Genomic DNA, 14,252 nt, shown 5'->3' with positions numbered 1-14,252 from the left:
TTTATGCAGTCTGGGCTTTAAAAACTCCAAGGATGGAGCCTGCACAGATGCTCCGGGCAGCCCTTCGTCGCAGGGTGGGTGCTGCAGCCCCTGGCCCTCCTGCTGCTCCTCTGCTCATCCCCGTCTACTTTATCAATGTTTTTCTTGTGCCGTGGGGTGCAAAATCGCATACAGTATTTTAGGTGCTGTAATGGGTGTTGAGTAAAGGAGGGTAATCACCTCTCCATCTGCTGTTTGTGCTTCTGTACGGCCTAGGACACTGTCACCTGCCTTTGGTGTCAGGGGACACGGCTGGCTCCTGTTAGCCCTCCCTGCTGGCGTGGTGTCCCTCTGCTTGGTGTTTAGAGGTGCCGTGTCCAGACACTGGACAGTGTAATTTCCCCTGTGGTTGATAGAAATGCATGGCCACCCTCCTTTTGCAGTCTCTGGCTCAGGGAGGCACCTTGGTGTGAGCTAAATGGGAAGCTTTGAGATGATGTCCCAAAGGAAGCAGTGCCTGAAGTGTGGGCACCAGCTTCTTCCCCCCCGCTGTGGTGTTGGACACCTTAGTGGGTCCATCCCTTAGGGATTATTCCAGCATCCTACTGGAACGGCAGCACTTTGCTTCCAGCAGGTCTCCAGGTCTCTCTGCATGCAGCAGGTCCAGTAAGTTTGCATTCAGTTTTTTGGGTGTACAGCCCTGGGAACATCATCAGAATCATCGAATTTCCCAGGTTGGAAGGGACCTTTCAGATCATGGAGTCGAACCATCAACCTAACGCTGACAAAAACCATCACTAACCCATGTCTCTAAGCTCTGTGCCTACCCGTCTTCTAAATACCTCCAGGGTATATATGATGATATGGCCCCTTCTCCCAAGGGAGTAATGACAGGAAGAGAGAAAATGGTCTGAAGTTGGGGCAGGGGAGGTTTAGATTAGATATTAGGAAGAATTACTTTACTGAGAAGGTGATCAGGCACTGGAACAGCCTGCCCAGGGAGGTGGTGGAGTCACCATCCCTGGAGGTATTTAAGAAATGTGTAGATGTGGCACTTCAGGGCATGCTCTAGTGCCCGAGATTGTTGGGTTGGGTTGTTTTTTTTTTGTGTGTGTATGGTTGGACTCGATGATCTCAAAGGTCCCTTCCAACCATGAAGATTCTGTGATTCTATGATATACAGAGACTGTAGTTTAAAAAAAGAAGTCCTTGGTGATAGGAGAACAAACCTGCCTGAAAGTGGAAGACATGGCAGGGAAGAGCATCCCTTGGGAAAGGGCTGTCAGTTTGGGTAAGGATGCCACAAATTGCTTCTGTCCCGTGTCTGTGGTTTTGTTCCTGCTACAGCCGGGCTGCAGGGGGTCACGGGGATGGGGGCTGTTGTTATCTCGCCGATGGTAGTGTAGCAAGGGCTTGAATTCTTCCCATCCGGCCCGGCAGCAGCGCAGGCAGTGCCCAGGCAGGTGCAGAACGGCAGCTCTCAGCCCTCTTCGCTGCACGTGTAGCTGGCAGGGAGGGAAGCAAGCGGGCTTGTAGGAAAATACGGGTGCGACAGGGCCGGGAGCCAGCCTGGTCTTTGTGTGGCTCTCGGGGGACCGGTTAATGCCTGGTGACGGTCTGGCTCCACTCCTGCGCCGGTGGCGGTGATGCTGAGCTGATGAGAGATGTGCCGGGACTGCTGTCTCTGCTCACGCAATCTTCCTTGGGGCCACGCAAACATAATTGCTTCTTGCTGGACACCGTGTCTGACAATTGGTTCCGATGGCAAATCTTGTCTTTGTCTCTGAAGCCAAGCGATGTTCTGTTTATTTCTTTTCCAAAGCAGCAAATGGATTTGAAAGTGCATTTCATTTTGTAAAACCTCCACAGAAACGGCGTAGCTGTTTGACTGCAGAGAGTGTGTGCTTTCAGAGGGCCAACTAGCACTAAGCTTTCCGGGTTTTACGGGGTTTGCAGGGTGAAACCTTGCACATTAATGGATCCAGCAAGATTACAGCAACCAACGAGACTGGGGAGAGACAGTGTGCCCCAGATTGCTCTCCGGGAGCTGCAGAAATGGATGTTGTTTTAGAAATTCTCTTGCTGCGACTCTGTTTCTTCCCCATTTCTGTTTCAATCGATAAGTTCTTTGAGGATCGTATTGCCCCGTTGCAATAATCATGTTCAGGTTTTTCATGAGGCTTGGGATTATCAGGCTTGTTTGGTTTCTTTGCTGAGAAAATTAATAGGTGTTGATTTTCAGGGCAGCTGGAAATAATATATTTTTTTGCTCTGCTCGTACAATTGGAATTTCACGGCTGTAAGCCCCAGGTTTTGTCTTTGTTTGGTTAGAGGGGCTGCAAGGAAGTTTGGAGAGATGAGCTAAAACACCAGAGTTTGTTGCCTCCCTTTCCCCCCTCACTGGGTTCCTCAAGCAAAGCTCTTATCTCTCCATGCTCAAAAGCCAAAGCAGAGCAAGAACAATTTAGGACTGAGTGAAACTGTGCCCGCTGATCTGAATGGGAAGTTATTTAAAGATATTTTCTCTCTTGTCTCTCTGAAGGTCAAGCGCTACAGCCGTGTGTGGGGAGGGACTATGTATGTTCTCGCTGGGCGGCGTGAGTTGGGTTTCTGGAGGAGACTCAGCATCTCCTCTCCCCTTTTCTTTTCCATCAGCTTTCGGCTCAGCCTGCAGACCGGGGGGTTCGAGCCGAGTGTTAGCCCTTGGGGTGATGCAGAAGGTTATCTTTTAGTGGCAGCTGCCAGCCCCCGGAGCCAGGGAGGTGCTGAGCCGCGGTGGGGGCGAGGGGGCTGCAGACGCTGGCCCTCTCCTCCTCTCCGGCTCTATCTCCTCCAGTGCTGCAGGAGGAAGAGGAGGGGACTAAAGGAGAGAGCACATCACCCCACACACGACTCCAGGGCTCGTTAATTGAGTTTGCAGCAGGATATCCCCAGCCATAAATGTAGCTCAGATGGAAGGGGGATTGAGAGAAATTTTTGTGGGCACCATCAAGGACCAGTTGTGCTCACTGCTGCTTGTGTCGCATGGGGGAGTCAGTCTTTAATGGAAAGCAGGAAGAATAGGGTCGGAGAATGAAACCCTGCTGCTCCTGCCCAGGAAGGGACAAATGGCATACAGCTCCCTCTGTACGTCCATGATATATCCAGTGGTGAGGCACTGGAAGAGGTTGCCCAGAGAAGCTGTGGCTGCCCCATCCCTGGAGGGGCTCAAGATCAGGTTGGAGGGGGCTTGGAGCAACCTGGTCTGGTGGGAGGTGTCCCTGCCCAGGGCAGGGGGTGGCACTGGATGGGCTTCAAGGTCCCTTCCAACCCAAACCGTTCTAGGTTCTGTTGCCAGCGAGGGACGGCAGATGGTTCCTTCTTGCATCCTCTCTGGTCTCTGTAAGTGCTGTCCGAGTGGTAAAGGAGCAGACACGTAACAGGAGCATGGATGCGTGTGGGTTGGGGTCGGGGCGGGTGGGTTGGTTTGTGAACCCTTGAGAATGAGCCAGTTTTTGCTTTGCAGTGGACACGCCGTGGCAGCTGCAGCTCTTCCATCAAGTCATTAGGGTGCAGTCAAAAAACATTTTTGGCCACGAATCACAAAGTGATTTGTGATGCCCTTGTACGTTAAAAAAAGTGTGTTCCGGGTGAAGTGAAGGCAGTAAATGTGAATACTTCTGGATGATGGACATTCCCCGTAACACAGGGGAATACAGTGTGATCAGGAGTGTCTTTGTGGAGAATCCAAAGTCTGTGGGACTTTCTCATCGGTTCCTGTGATGGGAGGTTGTTGCTGAACAGGGGTTGGGGTAAAATGGAGTGCGTTTCCATTCCTTTTGCCTTCGGCACAGACCCTATCCCCGCTCCCTCAGCACTCACCTCCCTCTTGCCTTCGCAGCCGTCGGTCTGTCCAGCTGCCCCGAGCCCCCCGTTCCTGGCAACGGCCTCAAGATCGGCGAGCGCTATTTAGTGAACGATGTCGTCTCCTTCCAGTGCGAGCCAGGCTACGCGCTCCAGGTAACGAACGTTTGCCAGCAAAAAAAGGACGAGAACAAACGCCCGGGGTACAGGGAGACCCTCCAAAAACTCTCGGTCTTGTTTTCCTCTCCTCCAGGGCCACTCTCACATCTCCTGCATGCCAGGGACCGTCCGCCGCTGGAATTACCCGCCGCCGCTTTGCATAGGTAGGACTCTTGTTCTTTCATACCTAGCAGATGTTTATAAGGCTTTTCTAAAATAAAAAAAAAAAAAAAAAAGGAAAAGGTATGAGTTAGAGAAATTTCAGGTTTGTTCTGGAAGTGACACAGAGTGTGGAAAAAATCTTCATTTGTTGCAGGGGAAATTTCAACAAAAAAGGCCCAGGATGCTTTATTTTGAATGTTTAAAAGGCAGCGGTTTGCCCGTGGCACCCTCAGGGGAGCAGGGCTGAGCCTCCCGAGCGATTCAGCCCTTCGGAGACAGGGACTGGGCAGTCGCTTTCCCCCGAGAAAGAAGTGAGCCCTCGGAGAAGAGGCACAGAGGTGAAGGGAATTTGCTGGAGTTCGTGAATTATTTTCAATACTTTGCTTTTAGCAAATCTAGATGTTTAATATTCATATTGCACATTTTACAGCTTTGAGAGAGACATTTATGCATTTAATAGCTTTATTTAACAGTTATTTCAGGCTCCTGCTGTTCTAGCTTACATCATTTTGCTTTAAAGTAATTATAAGAGCTAACAGTTCTTTTATCCGATGATCTGCAGGCCAGGAATAAATACAGAGACATTTGCAGCAGAATGACTGAGCTAAAGGACTCGTACCCATGGGAGTTGCTCTGAGAGAAATCAGAAGCCCTTCAGCTCAGCATTAGAGTTGGGGGATCCCAGCCCAGAGGAGGATCCCAGTGTTACCATCTGGCTGATGAGTAGCTGAGAAACTATGAATTTCCAGTTTCCTCCTTTTCATCAGCATCTATCACCCAGTTGGGCAGGTTTCTGCCTGGTTGGGCTGTGCCCGCTGTGCACTGTCCCGGTGTAAAAACCAGTGTGATTTAATTCAAATTGTCTGGTTTTGGACAGTTACGACCACGCAGAGTGGTACGAACCCCCCTCGCCTGTCTGTCCGTGTTCCTCAGCTCACATCACACTTGACTGAGGAAGGTCATCCAGCTCCAGAGGGGCATAAACACGTTCCCGCAGCCAAGTGCGGATCGTCACGAGTGACCTTTGTCTTTTATGGGGATGCCACAGTACCCCGTGGTGACAGCCCTCTGGCTCCTTGTCCTGTGCTAATCACACACTGGTGTGTCCTGTCCACAGCATCCCTGGCCACACGGAGCCCAGGCTTGGGTTGTTCCCCTGCTCAGAGAACAGCTTGCTTCCCCAGCGAAGCGTGCTGATTTTCTTTTGGTCTACCTCATCCAGATGCTTGGCTTCTAAATAATTTAGAAGTAGTTCTATTAAAGAGCCATTAAAAGGAAAAAGAAAGAGAAATCTTCTGGGAGAGACCTTGTTAGTAGCAAGTACAGACGTAATGAGCTCTTGGACAAAAGGACTCTGTGCCTTCCCTGTCAGAAGGCGTTAGGAGCACACCTGGGTGGATGCGGCTGGATGGTGAGCATGAGAAGATGCTATGTCTATCTTTAAATTTCATGTGCTCTCTTTTGTAAACATATTTTGTGCTGTCATCTGTGGATCGCTTCTTGATTTACTTCAGTCAGTGTGCAAACACTCTGTTCTATATTTATCAGTAATTGCCCAGAGATTGACGAGTATAGAGGCACGGTAGATCAGTTAACCAGGAAAAGAAGTAGTGGTAACTGGAGTCAAAACAGGATCAGTCTGTTTCTTCACAGTGATTTTTTTTTTTTTTTTTTTAGGTGGTTAAAAATTCAAACAAGTTCTGTGTGCGTGATGGGCACTGTTAGGACAGAACAGAGCGTTTGTCCCTCCTCCCTCGGCTCAGATCTGTCTCTCCCACTGTGATTGCCAAAACTGGATCCCTGGGCCCAGGCTTTTGTCTCCAGAGGGCAGGAGAAAGGCACATGCATTAGTAATGCGGCTGTGCAGTGCCTGGCAAACTTTGTGCTGGTTCCATAGCAGGCTTTCCTTTTTCTCTTCTTGGTTTTTAATTTCTTTATTTCCCACACAGCTGGTCGGCCGTCGCCGTCATCCAGAGAGACCGGTAAGTGATGCTGACCAGTGACGCTGTCCATTTTACAGCCCAGTGTGGAGGAGCAGCAGAGGAGATGGAAGGAGTGCTCCTGAGCCCAGGGTTCCCAGGAAATTATCCAAGCAACCTGGACTGCACGTGGAGGATATTGCTGCCAGTGGGGTTCGGTGAGTCGGCTGGGGTTGGTTTGATGCTGTCACAAAGAGGCGACGGGAAGATCCCGTCCCTGTTCAGGCAGTGCATGGTCAGGGCTGGATGTGTTGCTTGCCAGGCTGAGTTACAGAAACTCTGTTGTTTGACCTCCTGGTCACGCTTTCTGGTAAAGATGCATTTATATGGTGCTATGAAATGATAAATACTTTTTCAAAAGGTGGTTACGGGTCACCATGGAGTGTAGCATGGATATGGATTTGTGGGCACACCTCTGAATGAGCTGTAACACCCTCCCTTGGTGTGCTTGTCTACTCCCCCACCTTAACCACTCACATTTGTAATAGCCATAAAACATCACCAGTTGCATCACCCTTTATAAATGTAACGAGTGACCGAAGCCTGTGCTGGATTATGTCCTACCTCAGCTGGAGTTCATACAGGCATCAGCACTTTCAAAATTAGCATCTCCCCAGCCCTTAGGAAGAGAGAAATTTGCCCGGCTCCAGCTCAGCTCCTCCCCAGGCCAGCCCCAGCAGGGTGCCTGGTTGCCCACAGGTGGAAGATGTGCTACGGCTTGGGTGTAGCTTTAGAGGCAAACTGTTCCTTCCTCCTCTCCAGGTGCTCACATCCAATTCCTAAACTTCTCCACTGAGCCCAATCATGACTTTGTGGAAATCCGCAACGGGCCGTACGACACCAGTAACGTCATCGGGCGGTTCAGCGGCACCGAAATCCCGGGCTCCCTCCTCTCGACGTCCCATGAAACCACCATCTACTTTCATAGCGACCACTCACAGAACAAGCCGGGCTTCAAGCTGGAATACCAAGGTAGGGAGGCCACCGAGCGAGCAGCAGTGGGACAATCCTGTCCCTGGGTGCTAATGGTGAGGGCGGAGGAGAGAGGGCAGACAGCACGGCTGTTGCTCTTCTGTTGAATTAATTTCATGAGGACTTAATCCAAATGAGTGGAAAGGTGTTACATGAAGGCCATGCTTAATCCTAATAACTGGGATCTGTTCACCCGGACTTATGCCTACGGCAAATAACAAGTGTTCCTAGAGTGCTCTGTGACAGTGAAATGCCTTTGAATTAATTCCAGCCAGATTCACTTAGATCTTGGCTCTGTCGGCTGTTGTGTGCGAAGAGAAGAGTCCTCAGCAGCCATGAGGACATGCTCTGGAATTTTGCAGCTGCTTTTCAGTGTCAGCTGAAGTTTCAAACCCATCGTGAGCTGCAGCCTGGCCTTGCACTGGGGCACAGAGGTGACGGGGCAACGGAGGTGCCAACCTTCTTGGCCAGCCTGAGTCCTCCAGCAGCTCCACCGTTGGGGACATGATGTCCTCTGAGCAGCAGCTGCCCCAGTCTCTGGAAATGCTCCTTTTACTGGACATGCTGCTCTCTGAGGGTGCTGGAGTGGGGCTCCCCACATGAATCTTTGCCCGGTTGAAAGAGAACATGAACTTTTAGCTCTGCTTGATCCACAGCTCCAGCTTGATGAGGGTTTTTGCAAAACCTTTGGGTCTTCTCTGTCCACTTGCCTTTGGCATATGGCACCAGGAAGGGGCAAAGGATGCCCAGGGCAGGTCGTGTACTTCAGGCTGAACACAATTAGGATGGGGTTTGCTACGTGGCAGCTGGGAGCCGAGCGGTCCAGCCACTGCCTGGGAGAGAGATGTGAGGAGTGGGGAAGATGGAGCGTGTGTCTCCAGCCGTGTGGTGCAGCCAAGGACTGACAAAGGGCTGACTCCCAGAAATAGCAATAAAAGCCGCTACTCATACTTAATTGAAAACATTAATTTTGTCTTGGCTGTCCTGTTCATGCACCATATAATTCATGCGCTGCTGCACAATTTAGGAAGGAATGTGCTCTCTGAGGCACTCTGGGTAATCTCATGGAAATTGCTATGCAAATTAGCTCTAGCAAGGCTGACCAATAATTTATAATGCCAGGTGGAACATGTTAACCAATTGACTTGCATTCGTCATCAGGGTTGTCCACGTTTTGTTGAAAAACAAGGCAGATTTCCCAATTGGAAGTGAAGTGCGGGGTGATCTGTGAGTCCCGGCTCCGACCCCGGGGCTCGTGGCTGCAGCAAAGCAGCAGCAGGGCTTTCCCTCCGCCTCTATGCAGATGTGTGCGGGGTTCGTTAACGTTTATCTCCTTCAATTAAGTCATTGTATGAGGAGGAAGTAGCCAAGCAGCACAGGGAGTGGACTGTTCCTGCTTTTGTGAGAAAATATGAAGTATGAAACGTTCCTCTTTGGTTTTTTTGTATTTTTTTTCAGCCTACGAGCTGCAGGAATGCCCTGACCCCGAACCTTTTGCGAATGGTGTTGTCAGAGGAGCCGGTTACAACGTTGGCCAGTCCATCTCTTTTGAGTGCCTGCCTGGCTACCAGCTGATCGGCCACCCCGTCCTGACCTGCCAGCACGGCACCAACAGGAACTGGGACCACCCATTGCCCAGGTGTGAAGGTATGGCTTTGGGGTCACCCCGAGAGCCCCCGGACGGGCCTTTCTGGGGAGAGAAAAGGCTTCAGCTCTCTGTTCTTGGTCTCCTTTTGAATCGTCTTCTTGTCGTTGGGCTGAAAATTTCTCTGGAAACAAAAGCATCGCTGGAGGCAGGCAGGGAACGTGTGTTTTGAATAAAGCTTCAGCCCCTGAGGTGTTGAAGCATGTTCTCCGTGAGCTGATGTTCGACATGTTTCAGCCTGGTCAAAGCCAACATTTTGAACAGCTTAAAACCAAGGTGCGCCTTTTGAGATGATGTGTCTGAACCTCGTGCTACGGGTGAGGACTGGCTCTAGCTGGCAGTCTCACTGCTGATGTGCTTCCAGAAGGAAGCAGTCCAGGGTGATTGTAATGCTCGTTCTTCTCTGCTTTATTTCCTCAGCAATGTTCAGCTTCTCTTGATTTAACATCAGTAAATAAAACCAGTCCCTGGTACAAGACCCTTGTGGCTCTGGAGGCTCTTAGTGTGGGAAGATTGTGTCCAAGTCCAGTTCTCCTTAGTAGGGCAATGATGGCATCTCAAAAATGATCTGGATAGGACTTCTTCAGTAACCTTGAACGTGGTCTCCCTTCTGAAGACCATATGTGCTGGGAGGACCCTGCAGGCTGAAGGAGTAGGTCTGTGTTCTAGGCATCGAAGCTCAAATGTCCAAATTCTCTTTTCAGCCCCCCACAGGGCTGTTTCAGCCTTTCATCCTTTGGGCCAGAGGACTGAGTTTTGTGTGGTTTGCTTTAGAAGGTTTTCGTGTGAACCCTTGAGAAGTTCAGAGCTGTTTATTGAAGCTTTCCCCCCGCGTTTCCCAGGAGCGCTGACCTTTATCCCAGCCTCTTTACAGCACTTGGTCTGCAGGAGCTGTGCACTGGTATTTTTCCTCTTTTAAGTCCTAAGTCCTTGAACTCCAGAGAACACAAAGCATAAAGAACCAAGTCCTCAGCTGCTCCCTCGCTGACCCCAGCCATGCCCCAGGGATGTGTGTCCCTGGGAAGCGTCCCGTGCTCGGCTGGGTGCTGCTCGCAGGGCGAGGGGCTGGTGGTAGCAGGATTATGCTCTTACCTGCCTCAGGCATGAGCCCTGCCAGCTACAACCATCCGATTGTTCCTTCTTTATTGTGGTTTTTAAGTAGCTTTCTTGCTCTTCAGCACTTCTGATAGCAGAGAGGGATGAGGGGTTAGGTACGTTTGGGACCATTTGCTTTTTGTCTCTGTGTGCACATCTGGTGGGCTGTTAGTGCTGGTAAAGTCAATGCAGAAACTTTCCTGTTCTAGCTGTTTCCTTAAACAGTCCATTTTTGCATAGCAGCAAGCAGTGAGGGCTCTCTGCCTTAGGCTACCCACCTCACCTTTCCCATACAGGTCACAGCTGAAAGCCCTTTTAATTAAAACAGAAGATGTAATTCTAAAATAAATGCACAGGAACCGAGGTTTCCAGCAGCGCTCCGGGGAGCTTTTCCAGTGATCAGCAGGCTGGCTGCCGCTTTGCAGGGTGGAAAGGAACTGGGCCCCCCAGCTTCCTTGGGTGCTCGTTTCAGAAAATGAGTGTATGGAGTTACAGAAATACACATGCTTTTCTCGGCTTGACGGGCCACGTGAGTGAGCAGAGCAGAACCAGGCAGGGAATATACGGAGCCCGGCTCTAATCCCACATCTGGAACATCGAGTCAGGGCCGGGGTGGTAGAAGTTTCAAAAAAGAGTGAGTGTTGAACACTCGAGCCGGAATCAGTAAGTCGTGTGGGGAGGGAGGGTGTGTTATCCTAAGGCAAGGACTGGTTAATCACAGAATGATACGGGGTTGGAAGGGACCCTCTGGAGATCATCCAGTCCAACCCCCTGCCAGAGCAGGTCCACCCAGAGCAGGTCCCACAGGAACGTGTCCAGGCAGGTTTGGAATGTCTCCAGGGAAGGAGACTCCACCACCTCCCTGGGCAGCCTCTTCCAGGGCTCTGCCACCCTCACAGCAAAGAAGTTCCTCCTCATGTTGAGATGGAACTTCTTATGTCCCAGTTTGTGCCCGTTCCCTCTTGTCCTGTCACTGGGCACCACTGAAAAGAGACTGGCCCCATCCTCCTGACACCCACGAGAACCAAAGCCTGCGATTGCACGGCTACTTTGAGCTGATTGTAAAAGGCTTCATCACCTTCCCCATCCTGATCAGGTGGCCTGTAATAAACACCCACTACAGTGTCCCTCATATTGGCCCGTCCCTTAATTCTCACCCACAAGCTCTCAGCTATCTCTTCATCTGACCCCAAGGAGGGCTTTGGGGACATCTCCTCACACTCTATCCGTTCCTTAACATAGAGCTACGTGGCCTCTAGAGCAGAGCTGGCTCGGGCAGGTGACACTGTCTGCACTTACCCCGTGCCTTTGGTTGTTGCAGGTTGCCAGGAACACGCTGCAGATGTTGTTATTGTTTCTGTTGAACTTCCCTGCCAGGGAGGTGCAGAAGCTGGTGCTTGTACACGGACTGTCAGACGTAGGGACCTGCTGAGGCCCTCCCGTTGCCTGCAGCAGGATGTCATCTTTCTCTCCCCCACCTTTTTTTGCTGTTTCTAATTGCCTCTCTTCAGTTTGCAAGTTCATTTGGCGCTGGGAGATACCTAGTGCAGGAGAACTGTCGTCTTGATTAATGAATTGGACGGTGCTGTCACACAAATCATCATTTCCCCCCTGCTCGGATGTGCTCAGTGGAAAGGCAGCTGCTCGGTGGTTCTGGTCCAGGCTGGGCTGTACGAACAAGAGGAGAGATTTGCCCACTGGTGTGATCTCGTCAGGAGCTGTATTTTCCATGCTTGGGTGCAGACAGCTGGTGGAGCCCAAAGACTCTTACCAGGGCATCAGATGGAGTTTATTTGTGCACCTGGCTATCACATCTGTACAAAACACCCTGACAGCCTCCTTTCAGCTCTGAAGCACTTGCACTGATTGTGCTGGAATTCAGTTGGAAATGTTAGATGTAGTTGTGACAGGTAGGAATTATTCGAGGCAAGCTAGGCTGAGTTTTGGGGCTGGATCCTCCAGAATTTTTATCTTTTTATACCGAAGAAAAATGGGAAATGGAGGATCTTCAAGCGTCACTGTTTTGGGGGATATTTCTGCATTAGGTTTGTGTTTCTGTCTGATTGCCTGCAGTGCCTTGTGGGGGGAACGTCACCACCCAAAATGGTACAGTTTACTCTCCTGGCTTCCCCAACCAGTACCCCAACTCCCAGGACTGCACTTGGCTTCTCACGGTGCCGGTGGGATACGGAATCCATCTCAACTTCACTCTGCTGCAGACGGAGCCCTACAATGACTTCATCACCGTTTGGTGGGTACGGCAGAGGTGTCAGGACTGAACGAGTCGCTCGTAAAGATGCTCTTGCCGATTATAAATAGAGCACCCAATGCCACCGTGCGTGGGTGGTGCTGTGTCTGAGAGCGCAAGGAAGCATCCTCTGGGGACACTGGGATGAGGATTTGGGATTTTTTTAACTCTGGGCTCTTGATAATAGGCTAGGGCCTTTAGATTAATGGCCATGTGCTGCAAGGGGCTGGCAACGTGGACAAGGTGACTGTCTCCAAACACAGTTAATGTTCTGTTCCTGAAAAACGGAGACATAGACTGCGAGGTCAGTGAAGGGAATGCCCAGTGGGTGATGGGGCTGCTCGTTCCAGGTGAGGGAAATGTCATCCTTTGTGTCCAGAGGGGAGTCTGTAGGGGAGTCCTTGGCTTTCCTGGTGCTTCTGCCTCGCTGTTGTGCAGCTCCCAAGGAGCAGTCCCAACTTTGGCCGTACGGCAGCACCTGTAAGACCTTACAGGTCTCTTTTTGCCATTAATTTCTGGGATCATCAGCAGTTTAAAGTGAAACACAACGCCCTGCAGTGCCCGGGATGAGCAGCCATGGTCCCACTGAGTTGCCACTGCCCCGCTGGGCTGTCGGGCGATGCCGAGCGGGTCCCCGGCGGTGGGAGGGTGTTCGGCCGCAGAGCCCCCCTCGTCCTGCTGGGTGCTTTCATCAGCCTGGCCCTTCCTTCTGAAATGCTCTGCTGGATGGAATAAGGAACCATCTCTTGGGAAGCCTAAGGGGCTTTACAGAGGAGACTTTATGAATGGTAAACAGGGTCTTTATCTCAAGCTAAATTTAGTTGAAATGAATCTTGTCCGGACTCGCATAATAGGAATTGCCTTTCGCTTCTGATTTCTCTGATAGACATTTTCTGGGGCTCATTTTTATTCCTTTTGCACTTTATCTCTGGCTACCTGTCTACAGATAGAGGCTCAATGAAGAAAAAGCCGCTGGTAAATTGTTGACCAATGTCCTCTTTTGGTTTTTCTTTCCCAACACGAGCTGCGCAGCCCTCTGCTCCCCGCTCGTCTCCCAGATTGCCCAGGCAGTGCCCGGGGGGGCGTTGGGAACCGGCTGTGACCCCCAGCTGCCTTTTAAACAGCAGCAACTGGGAACTGTGACCTTTGATGTAAAACGGGCACAACTCTGCTGCGGCTAATGAGGTGGCACTGATTTCTTCACCCCCGAAGCCTCACAGGCTGGGATCTTCCTTTCCTATTTGGAGAAGGGAAGAGAAATGGCATATTATCAGCGTCAGCCAGCGCAGGGAGCACACCCAGCTGCTCTGACCAAAGAGCTTCTGGCCAAATTCTTGAGCCTGTAGCACTCGATCGGTCCCTGACTTTCAAAATATCTCAGTGTCTGCTGTGCAAACGGGGTGAAACTCCATCGGAAAACTGGCCCTAATTCTTCAAGTTTGGAGGTTAAAAAAGAAATCTGTGTTTGTAATTGTCTACTGGGTGAGCACTGCACTGCCAGAGGAGATTATCCTGGTTACAACGGAGTGGGGAGGGGGACTGGGGATCCAGATCAGCTGCCCAGGGAGCTGCTGAGACTGCAATATAGGTGTAGAAAAGGGAGGAGAAGGAAGGAAGAGCATGGAGGAGTGCCTGTGCATGCGGTGTAGGAGGATGGTTGTTGCCTAGGATTAAAGACATGTAATAATGCTCTTTTCTTTTGTTTCTGACATACGATTTTAGGGATGGTCCACAGCAAACAGCCCCCCAGCTGGGTGTGTTCACTGGCAACTCTCCTAAGAAATCAGCCCAAAGCTCTTCTAACCAGGTCCTGATGAAATTCCACAGCGATGCAGCCAACGGAGGGATTTTTGCCATTTATTTCTACGGTCTGTATTGTTTACTGAGCAGCACGAGCTTTATACCTGCCTACGGGATGTGTCGGGGCATGGGTCGGTTGTGGCTTGTTGTGGGGAGGGTCTAGTTCTGGGGAAGAGAAGATGTAAAAAAAACCCCACTTTTACCTGAAATCTTCCACAAAGGGGCCCAGTTTTCAGAGGTTTGAGATTGAAGGTTTCTTACGCACTCGAGCGCTGGCAAGTGGTCGCAGAGTCTGTGTGGGATGTGGAAATCCATCTGTAACATCCTGATAATTCAAGCACAGATCGAGCGGCTGCAAACTCACAGCCGT

The 14,252-nt window shown here is 50.8% G+C and overlaps 1 protein-coding gene across 1 annotated transcript in view; it reads left to right on the top strand.

Annotated features, from left to right (window-relative positions):
• The window catches only part of CSMD2 (CUB and Sushi multiple domains 2), a 290,338-nt gene that overhangs the window by 230,322 nt on the left and 45,764 nt on the right, over positions 1 to 14,252 (top strand). Inside the window, 7 exon segments of the mRNA XM_074162076.1 lie at positions 3,860 to 3,978; positions 4,076 to 4,145; positions 6,164 to 6,280; positions 6,885 to 7,094; positions 8,553 to 8,741; positions 11,908 to 12,085; positions 13,805 to 13,950. Coding sequence (XP_074018177.1) covers positions 3,860 to 3,978; positions 4,076 to 4,145; positions 6,164 to 6,280; positions 6,885 to 7,094; positions 8,553 to 8,741; positions 11,908 to 12,085; positions 13,805 to 13,950 — 1,029 coding nt within the window.

The sequence above is a fragment of the Numenius arquata genome, chromosome 21 (genome assembly GCF_964106895.1).
Source record: "Numenius arquata chromosome 21, bNumArq3.hap1.1, whole genome shotgun sequence".
NCBI lineage: Eukaryota > Metazoa > Chordata > Aves > Charadriiformes > Scolopacidae > Numenius > Numenius arquata.
Note: the sequence above shows the minus strand (reverse complement) of the source record. Positions and strands in the feature narration are given on the sequence as shown.